The sequence below is a fragment of the Trichechus manatus genome, unplaced genomic scaffold (genome assembly GCF_000243295.1).
Source record: "Trichechus manatus latirostris isolate Lorelei unplaced genomic scaffold, TriManLat1.0 scaffold00075, whole genome shotgun sequence".
NCBI lineage: Eukaryota > Metazoa > Chordata > Mammalia > Sirenia > Trichechidae > Trichechus > Trichechus manatus.
In genome coordinates this window covers 5,410,769-5,426,762 of record NW_004444011.1, presented here as the reverse complement: position 1 = coordinate 5,426,762, position 15,994 = coordinate 5,410,769, and the positions used below count along the sequence as shown (strand labels likewise).

The 15,994-nt window shown below is 36.7% G+C and overlaps 1 protein-coding gene across 1 annotated transcript in view; it reads left to right on the top strand.

Annotated features, from left to right (window-relative positions):
• Positions 1 to 15,994, top strand: part of ARMC3 (armadillo repeat containing 3) — a 138,477-nt gene that overhangs the window by 12,328 nt on the left and 110,155 nt on the right. The window contains exon 3 of the mRNA XM_012556714.2: positions 5,135 to 5,252. Within this exon, the coding sequence (XP_012412168.2) occupies positions 5,135 to 5,252 (118 nt within the window). The remainder of the gene's footprint in view (positions 1 to 5,134; positions 5,253 to 15,994) is intronic.

Sequence of the window (15,994 nt, the reverse complement as noted above, 5' to 3'; positions counted from 1 at the left end):
GACCTGCATAAGTGGAAAAACAAACCTTGCTCATAGATAGACAGACTCAACATTGTAAAAATGTCAGTTCTTCCCAAAGCGATCTACAGATACAATGCAATACCAATCCAGATTCCAACAGCATTTTTTAATGAGATGAAGAAACAAATCACCAACTTCATATGGAAGGTGAAGAGGCCCCAGATAGGTAAAGCATTATTCAAGAAGAACAAAGTGGGAGGCCTCACACTACCTGATCTTAGAAACTATTTTACTGCCACGGTAGTCAGAACAGCCTGATATTGGTACAACAACAGATACATAGACCAATGGAACAGAACTGAGAATCCAGACATAAATTCATCCACCTATGAGCAGCTGATATTTGACAAAGGCCCAAAGTCCATTAATTGAGGAAAAGACAGTCTCTTTAACAAATGGTGGTGGTATAACTGGATATCCATCTGCAAAAAAATGAAACAGGAACCATACCTCACACCACGCACAAAAACTAACTCAAAATGGATCAAAGACTTAAATATAAGATTGAAAATGATGAAGATCACGGAGGGAAAATATAGGAAGAATGCTAGGAGCCCTAATACATGGTATAAACAGAATATGAACCATAAGCAACAATGCACAAGTACTAGAAGAGAGACTAGATAACTGGGAGCTCCTAAAAATCAAACACTTATGCTCATCAAAAGACTTCACCAAAAGAATAAAAACACAACCTACAGACTGGGAAAAAATTTTTGGCTATGACAAATCCTATCAGCATCTAATCTCTAAAATGTACAAGATACTGCAAAACCTCAACAACAAAAGAACAAATAACCCAATTAAAAAATGGGCAAATGATATGAACAGGCACTTCGCCAAAGAAGATATTATGGTGGCTAACAGACACATGAAGAAATGCTCATGATCATTAGCCATTAGAGAAATGCAGATCAAAACTACAATGAGATATCATCTCACCCCAACGAGGCTAGCATTAATCCAAAATACACAAAATAAATGCTGGAGAAGTTGTGGAGAGACTGGAACACTTATACACTGTTGGTGGGAATGTAAAATGGTACAACCACTTTGGAAATCTATTTGGCGCTTCCTTAAAAAGCTAGAAATAGAAGTACCATACGATCTAGCTATCCTGCTCTTTGGAATATATCCTAGAGAAATAAGAGCTGTCACACGAATAGATATATGCATACTCACATTCATTGCAACACTGTTCACCATAGCAAAAAGTTGGTAACAACCTAGGTGGTCATCAGTGGACGAATGGATAAACAAATTATGGTATATCCACATAATGGTATACTACGCGATGGTAAAGAACAACAGTGAAGCTGTGAAACACCTTATAACATGGATGAATCTGGAGGGCATTATGCTGAGTGAATTTAATCAGTCACAGAAGGACAATTATTGTATAATACCACTATTAAAAGAACTCAAGAAAAGGTTTAAACACAGAAGAAAACATTCTTTGATGGTTACGAGGGTGGGGAGGGAGGGTGAGGGTTATTTACTAACTAGATAGTAGATAAGAATTATCTTAGATGAAAGGAATGACAGCACACACTACAGGGGAAGTCAGCACAACTGGACTAAATCAAAGCTAAGAAGTTTCCTGAATACAGTCAAACACTTTGAGAGACAGAGTAGCAGGGGTAGGGGTCCGGGGACCATGCTTTCAGGGGACATCTAGGTCAATTGGCATAACAAAGCTTATTAAGAAGATGTTCTGCATCCTACTTTGGTGAGTGGTGTCTGGAGTCTTAAAAGCTTGCAAGCGGCCATCTAAGATGCATCAACTGGTCTCAACCACCTGGAGTAAAGGAGAATGAAGAACACCAAAGACATAAGGTAAGTATTAGCTCAAGAGACAGAAAGGGCCGCATAAACTAGAGACTTCATCAGCCTGAGAACAGAAGAACTAGATGGTGCCCAGCTACCACCAATGACTGCCCTAACAGGGAACACAACAGAGAGTCCCTGATGGAGTAGGAGACGGGTGGGGTACAGAACTCAAATTCTAGTAAGAAAACCAGCCTTAATGGTCTGAGACTGGAGGAAACCTGGAAAGCATGGCCCCCAGATTCTCTATCAGCCCAGAACTAAAACAATTTCCGAGGCCAACTCTTCAGACAGGGATTGTACTGGACTGTGGGGCATAAAGTAGTACTCGTGAGGAGTGTGCCTCTTAGCTCAAATAGATACAGGAGACTAAACGGGCACCTTCTGTCCAGAGGTGAGATGGGAAGGCAGAGAGGGTTAGTTGCTGGTTGAATGGACATGGGAGATCAGGGTTGGAAAGGAGGAGTGTGCTGTCACAGTATGGTCACATAACAATGTATGTATAAATTTTTGTATGGGAAACTAACTTGAAATGTAAACTTCATTTAAACTACAACAATAAAAAACGAAAAGAGGAAAAAAAAAAAAAAGAAATCACAAAAGCCTATTATTAGCGCTTATTGGTACCTTAAAGGAGCCCTAGTGCAGCAATGGTTAAGCACTTGACTGCTAACCAAAAGGTCGGAGGTCAAATCCACCAGGGGCTCTGAGGAAAAAACATCTGGTGATCTGCTCCTGTTAAGATTACAGCCTATGAAACTCTATGGGGCAGTTCTGCTCTGTCACATGGGGTCACTATGAGTCTGAATTAACTCTTGGCACATAACAACACTGACCTCTTCAAAATCACTCACCTGTCATGATCTATGTATTTTCCCTGAGTTCAGTTTTATAATTTTGTATTCTTTTAGACCTCTACTGTCTAATGTAGTCACTAGCCAAATGTGGCTATTTAAATTATAAAGTTAAATAAAATGAAAATTTCAGCTCCTCTCTGCATTAGTAACATTTTAAGCACTCAAAAGCAACATGTAGCTTGTGTTTGCATATTGGACAGAGCAGAATACAGAACATTTTTATCCTTACAGAAAATTCTATTGGACAGCACTATTCTAAAAGCCAAAACCAAACCCATTACTGTCATGTCAATTTTGACTCACAGTGGCCCTATAGGACAGAGTAGAACTGCCACCATAGGGTTCCCAAGGCTGTAGTCTATTTGGAAGCAGACTGCCACATCTTTCTCCTACGGAGCAGCCATTGGGTTCAAACTGCCAACTTTTTGGTTAGCAGCTGAGCGCAGAACCACTGCGCCGCCAGGGCTCCTAGCACTGTTCTGGATAGCACTATTCTAGACAGTCTTATTTCCTTAACAAAGACATGAAAATATCTCTGTAAGTCTATGGCCTCTCTAAATGATTGGGCTTGAAAGTCAAAGCTTAGCCAAAATGCTTCCCCTTTCTTTCATTCTTTTTGTAAATAATTTTGGTTAATCATTTATTTTGTACAGAGTGTGGAATTATAACTTCACAACAAGCTTGTTGGTGACTGTGACTTCCTCATAGGAAAGCAGATGGGATATGTAATTACAGCAAAGTATTATTTGTTTAGTCATGTGGCATTCTGTTATAGCTATCATTTTATTCTCAGTGCTTTTTTAAATAAAAAATTGCTATAATGCTGTAGGCTCTGTAGGAGAAACAAATGTCATGCCAAGTTTCTCCATTCTCTGCCAAACATTGGTCTTTCTCCTCCTTAACAGCTCTTTATATTGTAATTCTCACAGTTTTAACTTTCCCTTTAAACTTCTAGTGTCCCATATTACTGTTTTCTTAGTGATGACTGAAAGACATGGCAAAATGCTGCCGTGTTTTTAAACTATCGAAGAAAGATTAAATGGTATTTGCCGTAGTTTTTGTCTGAATGTATTTCAGTGTACTCTACTCCTTTGAGAATTGTAATCATTCTGTGAAGATCATGACATACTCACATCAATTAACAAATAAAATAAGTCAGGTAGTGTGATTAGATCAATGAAGAAAGTAGGGTAGGGATGAAGAGTGACAGAGCTACTTTAAATAGATTCTGTTTCCCTATGCAGAGCCATCTTTCGTTCCATCCCTTACCTAAGGCTAAATTTCAGGTGCTTTTATAATTGAAATGATAGTAAGATATTCTTATAGGAAGGGCCAACACAAAGAACCAGCTTTGAAATTACAGATATTTGTTTCTTTCATATAGGCAGAACTCCCTCCTCCACCAGTCTCTGGAAATAGAAGAATAGTGTAATAATTTGTTTTCTCCTTTACCTAAGAAAGCTTCCAGGGCTGTAGGTTTTATTATTTATAATTCTGTTACACATGAATTCTCAAGATTTCACAGCAGCACCCAGCTCTTCTCCCTTAGAGTCCTGTACTTCTTCTTTATGTTGTATTACCACTTCTCCCGATCCAGATTCTATTGGATTTTGCATTTTGTTATGTGCAGTTTGGTATTGTATTTTAGGTGTTTCTAATATATAATTCTAGCCTTCGCAGAAAGAGTCTAATGGTTGGAAAAAACAAAAAAACCCATTGTCATCAAGTTGATTCTGACTCATAGTGACCCTATAGGACAGAGTAGAACTGTCTCATAGGATTTCCAAGGAGTGGCTGGTGGATTTGAACTGCCAACCTTTTGGTTAGCAGCTGAAAGCTTAACCACTGTGCCACTAGGGCTCCAGTGATTGGAAAGTAGGTATTATTGAAACTCTCAGGTCATCTAGTATGTACAGGTATTCAATAATTCTTGTATATTGACTAACAATTAAAAATAATATGTGTTATTTAATGGGCATCTGCTATGTGCCAGACAATGGGCTAAGTGCTTTACATATATGATCTCTAATCCTCTCTCCTTGATCCCTTGAGACAGGTATTAGCCCCATTGTAAAAATAAGAAACTAAAATTCTAGGGGCTTAAAAAATATGTTTGATTCTACATGGCTAAATTTAGAGACTAGATCTGTCAGATTTCAAAACCCTTTGCTCTTTCCACCATACAGGAATTCCAAGGACACCAGTATTGAAAATTGTCTCTCTACCAGTGATTTTTTTTTTGGTTTTGTGTGTGTGTGTGTGTGTGTGTGTGTGTGTTTGTTTTTAAATAAAAACTTTACAGCATTCTTAGCGAGCACTGACCATATCCTTTTTGAAAGATTATGTTCTTTTTAAGTTTTGAGACACCATTTTTTATGTGATTTTTAAAGCTCTTATGTGAACCTCTTATTTTTCTCTTTGCATTTCAGTTTGATCCATTAACAATTGAAAGCAAAAAAGCAGCAACTGTGGTGTTAATGCTTAATTCTCCAGAAGAAGAAATTTTGGCTAAAGCATGTGAAGCCATTTACAGATTTGCTTTAAAAGGTTTGGATTTTTTAGCTTCTATTTCATTAGTTTCTTTTTGTTTTTGTTTTTGTTTTTGGCTTAAACAACCATTTCATTATTTCTTACAATTGTGTCAGTTTCTGGGACCAGCTTGGTGGTTCTTTCTATTTCATTAGTTTCTTAAAATATTTTACTACACAATGGGTACTTCTATCCCTACTCTTCTTTCTCCCTAGTCTTTACTTCCTGTCAGATGAATTCCTTCAGACCACCAGAATACCATTTAATGCATTACCTGAACGTAAAGTATTTCCCTAAATACCTAACTTAACCTTAAGGAGTAATGTCATCACTGGGTAGGATAGTCATTTCAAAGATTTTATTGTAGATTGAAAAATTATAAATGTCTTAGGAGCTAACTGAGAGAGCTTCCAATAGTCAAGCTGCAACAACTTGAGCAATCAAGTAAAGTAATACTGGATTATAACACAAAGTAGAAAATAAATACGCATGAGTCCATTGTAATATCAATAAATGACTGAATAAATAAATGGGAAAGAAAAAACAAATCTCCCAAATAATTCCAAATAATTCATTATCTACATACTCTACTCTCAAGGAGGTAGAATGTAACTCCCCACTTTTTTAAGTGTGTGCTGCACATAGTGACTTCTTGCCAAAGAGTACAATATAGAAATAGGCAAAAACAAGTAACTTTACAGTGGAAAAACCTGACAAACACTACCTCAGCCAGGTGATCAACAGTGATAATCATATGCACTGTTGATATGATGTAATGAAAATGGCACTTTATGTGTATTTTTCGCCAAAGACCGAAAACCACAATATAATCATGACTAAGAAAAATTATACGGATTCAAATTTAGAGGCTCCGCGAAACTATAACAGTCATCAAAAACAAGGAAAATCTGAGAAAATGTCACAGCCAAGAGGAGCCTCAGGAGACATAACAACTAAATGTAATGTGGGAACCTGGATAGGATCCTGGAATAGAAAAAGGACATTAGGTTAAAACTGAAGAAATCTGAATAAACTATAGACTTAATGATAATATATCAATATTGATTCACTGATTGTAATAAACGTACCATACTAAGGTATGATGTTAGTAGTAAGTGAAACTGAATGTGGGGTGTATAGAAACTCTTTGTACTATCTTCCCAATTTTTCTGTAGAACTAAAACTCTTGTTAAAAATAAAGTTTATTTAAAAATTGCAAATGTTACAAATTAGACTCTACTGAAAATTTTCTCAGAGGATTTACAAACATAAGAGTGTTATAGTTTAGTTCACACCAAATAGTGATAAAATCAGACTTTTATTATACTATATAACATTTTGATTGAGAATACTTTAAGAGATTATATATAAGTTTAGTAAAACTTGATATTTTTAACAAAATATTTTTAATTAAGATAGGAACAATTTGATTTTAAAGAAATGATACTTTGGATGTTGTTTTGGGACTTGGATGAGAGAACAACACATCATTCAATTAACAAATGTACAGTGTTCAACTTGCTATGTCACTCTAGTCATCACTGGGAATCCAGATAAAGACTAGAGTGGTTCTGGAAGGTATGGTTGAGGAGTGGCTTGTGTGAAATCCTGTGTCAAATTCCAGGGAGACTTTAGATTATGCATCCATGGGAGCATGGGTTCCATTCAGCCTTAGAGATTGACCATATTCACATCATCTGGCTGTCATATGTACCTAATTATGAATCATCTCTTTTTATATGACATGGGGGAAAAAATAGGCATGTATTTGACATGAAATCAACACAGAAATTATTTAAGTCCAGTGCTTTATACCAGCAGTATTTTTCTGAAATATTTTTTAAGATTAATGATGGAACTTTGCCTCCTGGCCAAGGTGAGGTAAGGGATGAGAGTTACCCTCCTGCTTGAAAAAATTTAAAAAACAACAACAACAGACAAAGTAACATTTAGCAAGACACTGGACCTCAGGCAATGAAGTACGATGAACACTGAAAGACAGGAAACAAAGGAAATAAGCCCTATGATTGCCCCAGCTTGTTGACTTTAGAGAGTTTCCAGGCCACAGCACAGGAAGGGGAAACCTGTGCAAAGTCTGGTTTACTCCCTGAGTTAAGAAGATGGATCTGAGAGTCTAGGGAGACAAAGGTAGATCAGAGAGTCTAGGGAGACAAAGGTAGCTAGAATTTGCAGGATGGAGTAGCAGAGAGGATAGAGTTGCACAGAGAGAGAACTCAGGAGATCTGTAGAGGTTCCCACTCAAGTAGTCAGTTGTGTACTGATCAGCATGTAGAGAGAACTATTCAAGATCAGGCAAAGAACCACCAACAGGATTAGAGGTAATAGTGCTAGGTGCTCACACAGGGCTGGGAGTAGTTCCTGTTCCCATGAACCAGACTGAAAAACCTCAAGATACATGGGGTATTGGGTAGAATACACAGAGGGATCTTGCTTAAGTAGTGAGAAATAATTAGCCCTGGATTGAGCATTGTTGTGGTACCACCTAACAAATCTTAAAAGCAAAACCTGAAAGGATCTCGATTTCCAAGTAATTTAACTATGTTCTGCAACAAATTTCAAAAATAAAAAATATCCAGTGCTAAACTAGGTAAAATTCACAATGCCTGGCATCTAATAAAACATTACCAGCCATGAAAAGAAGCAGGAAAATACAAACCATAATGAGGAGATAAGTCAATAAATCAAAAGTGATACAGAACTGACACAGATAATAGAATTTGCAGACAAGAACGTTAAACAGTTATTCAACCATTTTCCATATGTTCAGAAAGTAAGTCAAGAAACGGAAGAGATTTTAAAAAAAAAAAAAAAAACAAATAAGATTTCTAGAGATGAAGACTTAAGTGTCGGAAATGAAAAATACATGGGCATGGATTAACAGCAGATTAGCCACTGCAGAAGAAAAAATCAATGAACTTGAAGATACAGCAAGATAAATTGTCAAAAATGAAGATGTTTTGAAAAGATGAACATAACTTCAGTAAGCTATGGGATAAATTAAAGTACCCCAACATATATGTAACTGGAGTCCCTGAAAAGAGGAGAAAGGGAAAGAAAAACTATTTGAAGAAATAATAGCCATTTTCCCCCAAATTTGATGAAAACTATAAGCCCACAGATACAAGAAGCTCAATGAAATCCAACACAAGGAATACGAAGAAAATGACACCAAGGCACATCATAATCAAATTGCTTCAAACCAGTGATAAGAAAATTTTAAAGGCAGCCTGCGAGGGGGAAATGACCTGTTACCTTTAGAGGAACAAAGATGACAGCAGATTTATTGTGAGAAGTGATGCAAGTAAGAGGTCAGTGGAGCTACATCTTTAAAGTACTAAAAGGAAAAAAAAAAACAAAACTGTCAACCTAAAATTTTATACCTAGCCAAAAATATCTTTCAAAAACAAAGGTGAAATAAAGATTTTTTTCAGACACACACAAGCTGAAAAGTTCATTACCAGCAGGCACACATAATTAAAAATGGTAAAGTCCTTCAGGTAGAAGGAAAATGACACCAGGTAGAAATATAGATCTACACAAAGGGTTTAAAGGTTTAAAATAGAGCACCAGAAATACAAACTTAACATAAAATATATTTTCTTATTATTTAAATCACTGTAAAAGAGAATTAAACAAAAATAATACTCATGTGGTGTCTGGTCTAAAACATATGTATAAGTAAAATGTATGATAACAGCAAAACCAAGATAGGAAGGGGGAAAGTGGAAGTATATTATTGTAAAGTTTCTATATTATATGTGATATGCCAGCACTTGAATGTAGACTCTGATAAGCTAAGGGTGTGTATTATAAACTCTAATAGAACCACTAAATAACAAAACAAGGAATAATATAAGCCAGCAAATGAAATAAACTGGATTACACAAAAGAAGGCAGAAAAAGGAGAGGGAAGAAAGAATAGATAGGACATATAAAAACAAATAGCAAGATGGTAGACTTAAGCCTCAATTTAAATCAAAAATTAAATGTAACTGGTTTAAATACCTTGGTTAACAGGGAGAGGTTGTTATATTTGATGAAAAGCAAAACCCAACTATATGCTGCCTGTAAGATATGCACTTCAAATATAAAGACACATATAATTTAAAAGTAAAGGAATGAAAAATGATATGCCATGCTAGCACTAACCAAAAGAAAACTGGAAAGGCTATATTAATATCAGATAAAGTAGACAAAAGAGTAGTAACAGAGATAAAGAAGGCCTTTTTATAATATTAAGGCAATTAATCAAGAGGCCATGAAAATCCTAAACATTTATGTACCTAATAATAGAGTTTTGAAATACATGAAGCTAGAAATGCAAGGAGAAATAGACACCCACAATTACAGCTGGAGATTTCAATATCCTTCTCTTAATAAGTGAAAGAACAAGTAGATAGGAAATCTGTACTATAAAAGATTTGAACAGCACTATCAATGAAGTTACCCTAATTCATATTTATAGAACACTACAACAACAGCAGAATACACATTCTTTTCAAGACCATATGGAACATTTACCAAAATAGACCATATTTGGGGCCATAAAATAAGCCCTAAATTGAAAAGCATTCAATTCATACAAAATATGTTTTCAGACTACAATGGAATCAAATTAGAAATCAATAATAAAAAGAACTCTGGACAGTTATCAGATAGTTAGAAAGAAAATATCCCACTTGTAAATAATCCATGAGTCAAGAGGAAATTAAAAGAAAATTAGAAATTATGTTGAACTGAATGAAAATGAAAACACAGCATATAAAAATTTGTAGGATACTAACAAAATACTTGGAGAGAAATTCATTGCACTAAATGCCTTTATTAGAATATAAGAAAGATCTCAAATCAATGACTTCAGCTTCCACGTTAAAAAAACTAGAAAAGGAAGAGCAAATTAAACCCAAGTTTAGTAGTAATACAGATATAATAGATACATAAGCAGAAATCAGTGAAATAGAAAACAAACAAAAAGACAAAAGCAGTTAAATCAAAAGCTGCTTTTTTGAAAAGATCAGTAAGATTGATAAACCTCTAGCCAGACTGATTAGAAAAAGAGAGGGAGGGAGGCAAGAAGGAGGACAGAGAGAGAGAACAAATCATCAGTATCAGGAATGAGAGAGGGGACATCACTACAGACCCTGCAGACATTACAAAGATAAAATTATTATGAACAATTTATTGTTAATAAATTTGATAGTTTAGATTAAGTTCACATATTCATTGCAAGAAATAACCCCCCAAAAATAGATAGCCTGAATAGTTCTGTATCTATGATGAAAATTGAAATTTGTAGTGAAAACTGTCTCACCAAAACAAACAAAAAGTCACGGTCCAGATGACTTCACTTGTGAATTCTACCAAACATTTAAGGAAGAACTAATACAAATTCTGCATAAACTCTTCTGAAAATTGAAAAAATTGACTACTTTGTAATTTATTCTATGAAGCCACCATTACCTTGAAACCCAAAAACGACAAAGACATTACCAGGAAAGAAAGCTGTAGGTCAATATGCCTTAGGAACATAGATAAAAAATTCTAAAAAAAAAAAAGTATTAGCAAAATTGAATCCAACAATATGTAAAATATAATACATCATAATAAAATCAGATTTATCCTTGGATTCCAAGTTTGGTTTAATATCTGAAACTCAGTCAAGGCATTTTATCATGTTGGTAGGCAAAATAAACCCACTGCCATCGAGTTGATTCCAACTCATAGTGACCCTGTAGGACAGAGTAGAACTGCCCCATAGGGTTTCCAAGGTTATAAATCTTTATGGAAGCAGACTGCCACATCTTTCTCTGGGAGCCACTGGGTAGGTTCAAACTGCTGACCTTTCAGTTAGCAGCCAAGTGCTTAACCACTGCACCACCAGAGCTCCAGCAGGCAAAATAATGGCCCCTAAAGATGATTGTATCTCAATCTCTGGAACCTGTGAATATGTTATATTACATGGCAAGGAGAATTAAAGTTTCAGATGGAATTAAGGCTGCTAATCAGCTGACGTTCAGATCGGAGATTATCCTGGATTATCCAGGTGGGGTCAGTGTATCACCAGGGTTCTTATAAGTGAATAAGAGAGGCAGGAGAGTCACAGTCAGGGAAGAAGATGTGATGATGGAAGCAGAGGTTGGAGTGATGCAATTACTGGCTTTAGATGGAAGGTGTCATGAGCCAAGGAATGCTGACTGGAAAAGACAAGAAAATGGATTCCCCTAGAGCTTTCAGAGGGAACTTGGCTTTGCCAATACCTTGATTCTTGCCCATTGAGACCTGTTTTTGAATTCTGACCTCTGGAACCTTAATATCATAAATTTTTGGTGTTGTAAGCCACTGAGTTTGTGATATTTTTTCCAACATCAGTAGGAAACTAATACACCATTAAAATAAAAACTAAAAAACAAAAACCATATGATCTTCTGAATAAATGCAGAAAACACGTTTGACAAAATCTAACATCCTGTCCTAATAAAATAGCAAAGTAGGAATAGATACAAATTTCCTCCACCTGATAAAGGGCATCTCTGAAAAACCTATAGGTAACATCATACTTAATGGGGAAAGACTGAATGCTTTCCTGGTAAGATCAGGAGCAAGAAAAGAATATCCACTCTCACCACTTTATTCAAGATTGTATGGAAGGTTCTAGCCAGTACAATCAGGTAAGACAAAGAAATAAAGCCATCCAGATTAGAAAAGAAGTAGAACTGTATTTGATTTATAGAAGATGATATGATCTTCTGCATAGAAAATACTACTGAATCTATAAAAAAAATTTACTAGAACTAATAAATGAGCAAGGTTGCAAGATACAAGATCAATATTCAGAAATCAGCATTTCTACATACTAGCAATGAACAAGCAGAAATTGACATTAAAAACAATACTACTTACAATAGGATCAAAAAGTAAGAAGAAGACTTTGGGGCAATATGGCGCTGTAGTCAGAAGCACCATGCCATCCCTCTGCAGCAAAGATCTGAAAAACTAAGTCAAACAGAGTCACACCTCAATCCTGAAACCCTAAGCATCAGTTGAAGAGATAAAGAACTCAGCCAAACACCAAATGGAATATGAAACTGACCAAGAACAGAGAGCGAGGAGAGATATGTGCAGAGATCCTCTGTGAGCTACCGCACCACAGATCTGCCATCTTGGACTCCTATCGGAGATCAGCGATCAGGGAGTATGAGAAAGTGGCTTCACAGAGCTTCTAGCAGGAGACAGAACAACCGGTCACCAGCAATATATGCTTTCCTACTCCCCACCCTTCTTCACCCCCACTTGGCCTCGTCTGTTTCCTGTGGCCACCGTTTCTTGGCTGGGAAGCACCGGCTTCACACTGGTGTCACTTGGATTCCACATGCCCACACTGTCCGGCTCCCTGAGTGCCATTTGTTGGGTGCTGGTGTTGCTTTTTTCTGCTTCTTTAGATTTTTTCCTTACCTCTCACCACCTCCCCCTCCTTTCTCTCAAATACCTGGCTCTGTGTGCCATCTTTGCTTCTTCCTGAAAGGCTGTGAAACACTGTTCGGCTGTGAAACTGCCTCCCAGCCCATGCTGCCATGCTGGTGGAACACCCGGGGCTTTTGTTTGTTTCTTTGCTCTGATTTATTTCTTTGTTTTCCTTTTCTTTTCTCGGCTTGGGAGCCCCTTCTAGCTGGGCAGTACAACAAGGCTTGGAAGCTACTCCCTTACTCTGGGCAAATGCAAAGGGACATCCATGGGGGCATTATTTTTTTTTTTTAAGGTTTTTTTGTTTGTGTCTTTGTTTTGTTTTCTTCTCTCTCTTATTCCCTTTTTTGACTTTCTGCATTTCCAGTTTCTTGATTTATTCATTTTTTTCTTTTACTTTTCATTTTTGTTTTTCTCCACTTCTCAGTCTCTCACCTCTCCACTCCAATAGCAAGCCCCATAGCACTCTTCTTTGTCTGTGTGTATGTTTTTGGCTCTTGTTCCTCTCTCCTCTCTCTACTCTTTCCCATACCCATGTTAGCTCCACATGTGAAAATCTCCCCCCCCCTTCCTGCCTACCTGCACTGTGTGCTAAATATCACACTCCCAAGCAGCAAAGGCACAGCCTACTGGAACCTGCCCTGCACTGATTCCCGGTCCGCACTGTCAGCCCTGGTGTGTGCCACAAACAACCAATCCGAGCAACTCCCCCTCAGCTGGACCTGCCCTGCTGTACTATACCTGAGTGACTGACCCTGCCCACTGGAGAAGGAGGTGAAAAGTATTGTGCTTACAGACAGGCAAACAACAAAGAATGTACAGCCTGTCTGCTCAGACATAACCAAATAAAACAAAAAAGCAGGATGAAACAAACAAATCTACAATCAGTAAATGAGGAAAATAACTACCAAAAGCCCCCAAAACAGCATACAATCTCAAAACATATACAAAAACAGGACAGGATGGTTCCAGTAGGCATCCAAAATAAAACACCAGATGACTTTCCAGTCGAAGAAAAGGCACGAGAACTACCTGATGGGGAATTCAAATCTCTAATATTCAGAATTATCCAAGAGTTGAAACAAAAAGCAGACAAAAATGAGGAAAAATAGACAAATTCATGGAAAATACAGACAAAAAAAAGAAGAATTCAAGAAAATAATACCGGAACAAAATGCTAAATAAATTCACAACTAGAAATCATACAAAAACAATTAGAAATCCAAAAGATAAACAACAAGATTTCAGAAGTGGACAGTGTCATAGAAGGGCTGAGGAGCAGGTTTGAAACAATGAGGATAGGATCAGCAAAATTGAAGACAAACACTTGGATACAACTCTGAGGCAAAATCAGAAAAAAGAACAAAGAAAAATGAAGAAACCCTGAGAATTATGTGGGATACAATCAAAAGAAAAATTTGTGAGTGATTGGAGTTCCAGAACAGGGGGAGAAAACAGAAAACACAGAGAGGATCATTGAAGAATTGCTAACAGAAAACTTCCCCAATATCATGAAAAATGAAAAGCTGACCATCCAAGAAGCTCAACGAACTCCATATAGGATAGACCTTAAAAGAAAATCACCAAGGCATATCATAATCACACTCACAAAAACCAAAGACAAAGAATCCTGAGAGCAGCTTGAGAAAAACAAAAAGTCACATACAGAGGAGAAACAATAAGACTAAGCTCGGATTATTCGGCAGAAACCATGCAGGCAAGAAGCCAATGGAATGACATATATGAAACCTTGAAAGAAAAAAATTGCCAGCCAAGAATAATATATCCTGCAAAACACTCATTCAAATATGATAGTGAAATTAGGACATTTCCAGATAAACAGAAATTGAGGGAATATGTAAAAACCAAACCAAACTTACAAGACTTATTAAGGGGAGTCCTTCAATCTGAGAACAAACAACATCAAACCACAGGCTGAATCTAGAATGCAGGATCATACCAGCCAGATACCAATGTAGGAAGGGAACTCTTAAGGACTACCCAGAACCAAAAGAATTACAACAGGGAACCAGAGGGGTTAATCTGTAAATGATAACAACATCAGAACAATAAAAGAGGGAATAAACGCTGTAGCTATAGAACCTTCTATTGGAGAGGAAGGCAAGGCAATACCAAGTAGTAATAGACTGGTTCAAACCTAGGAAGATAAGGGTAAATTTCAAGGTAACCACAAAAAAAGTTAATAAACCTACTCATCAAAATAAAGAAGAAAAACATAAAGTCTCGGTAAAAACTAAACCTATAAAAACAAAAGAAATGAAAAAAAATCCACAAACAAAAGGAACTCAACACAGGAAAGAAGAGGAACAAAGAAAACGTCAGCACCACAAAAAAAGCACTACAAAATGATAGAATAAACTCACACCTATTAATAATTACACTGAATGTAAATGGCCTAAATGCACCCATAAAGAGATGGAGAGTGACAGAATGGATAAAAAAAACAGGATCCATCCATATGCAGTCTATAAGAGACAAACCTTTGAAACAAAGATGTAAATTTATTAAAAATCAAAGGATGGAAAAAAATATATCAAACAAAAGCTACCAAAAAAGAGCAGGAGTAGCAATACTAATCTCAGATAAAATAGACTTTAAAACAAAATCCACCATAAAAGATAAAGAAGGATGCTATATAATAATTAAGGGGGTGATCCATCATGAAGACTTAACCATAATAAACATCTACACACCCAATGACAGGGCTCCAAAATACATGAAACAAACTCTAACAGCACTGAAAAGAGAAATTGACAGTTCCACAATAACAGTAGGAGACTTCAACACACCACTCGGTAAAGGATAGGACATCTAGAAAGAAACTCAACAAAGATACTGAAGTCCTAAAGGGCACAATCAGCCAACTTGAACTCATAGACATAGATAGAACACTCCCTCCAACAGCTGCAAAGTACACATTCTTTTCCAATGCACATGGAACGTTCTCCAGAATTGACCACATCTTAGGCCCCAAAGCAATCCTCAGCAAGCTCCAAAACAGTGAGATAATACAAAGTATCTTCTCTGACCACAATGCCATCAAGGTAGACATTAACAACAGGAAGACCAAGGGAAAAAAATTACATACATGGAAACTGAATAACACCCTGCTTGCACATCACTGGGTAATAGAAGAAATCAGAGATGGAATAAAAAAATTCCTAGAATCAAACAAGAATGAAAACACATCATACCAAAACCTTTGCAACACAGCAAAGGCAGTCCTCAGAAGACAATTTATAACAATTGATGCACAC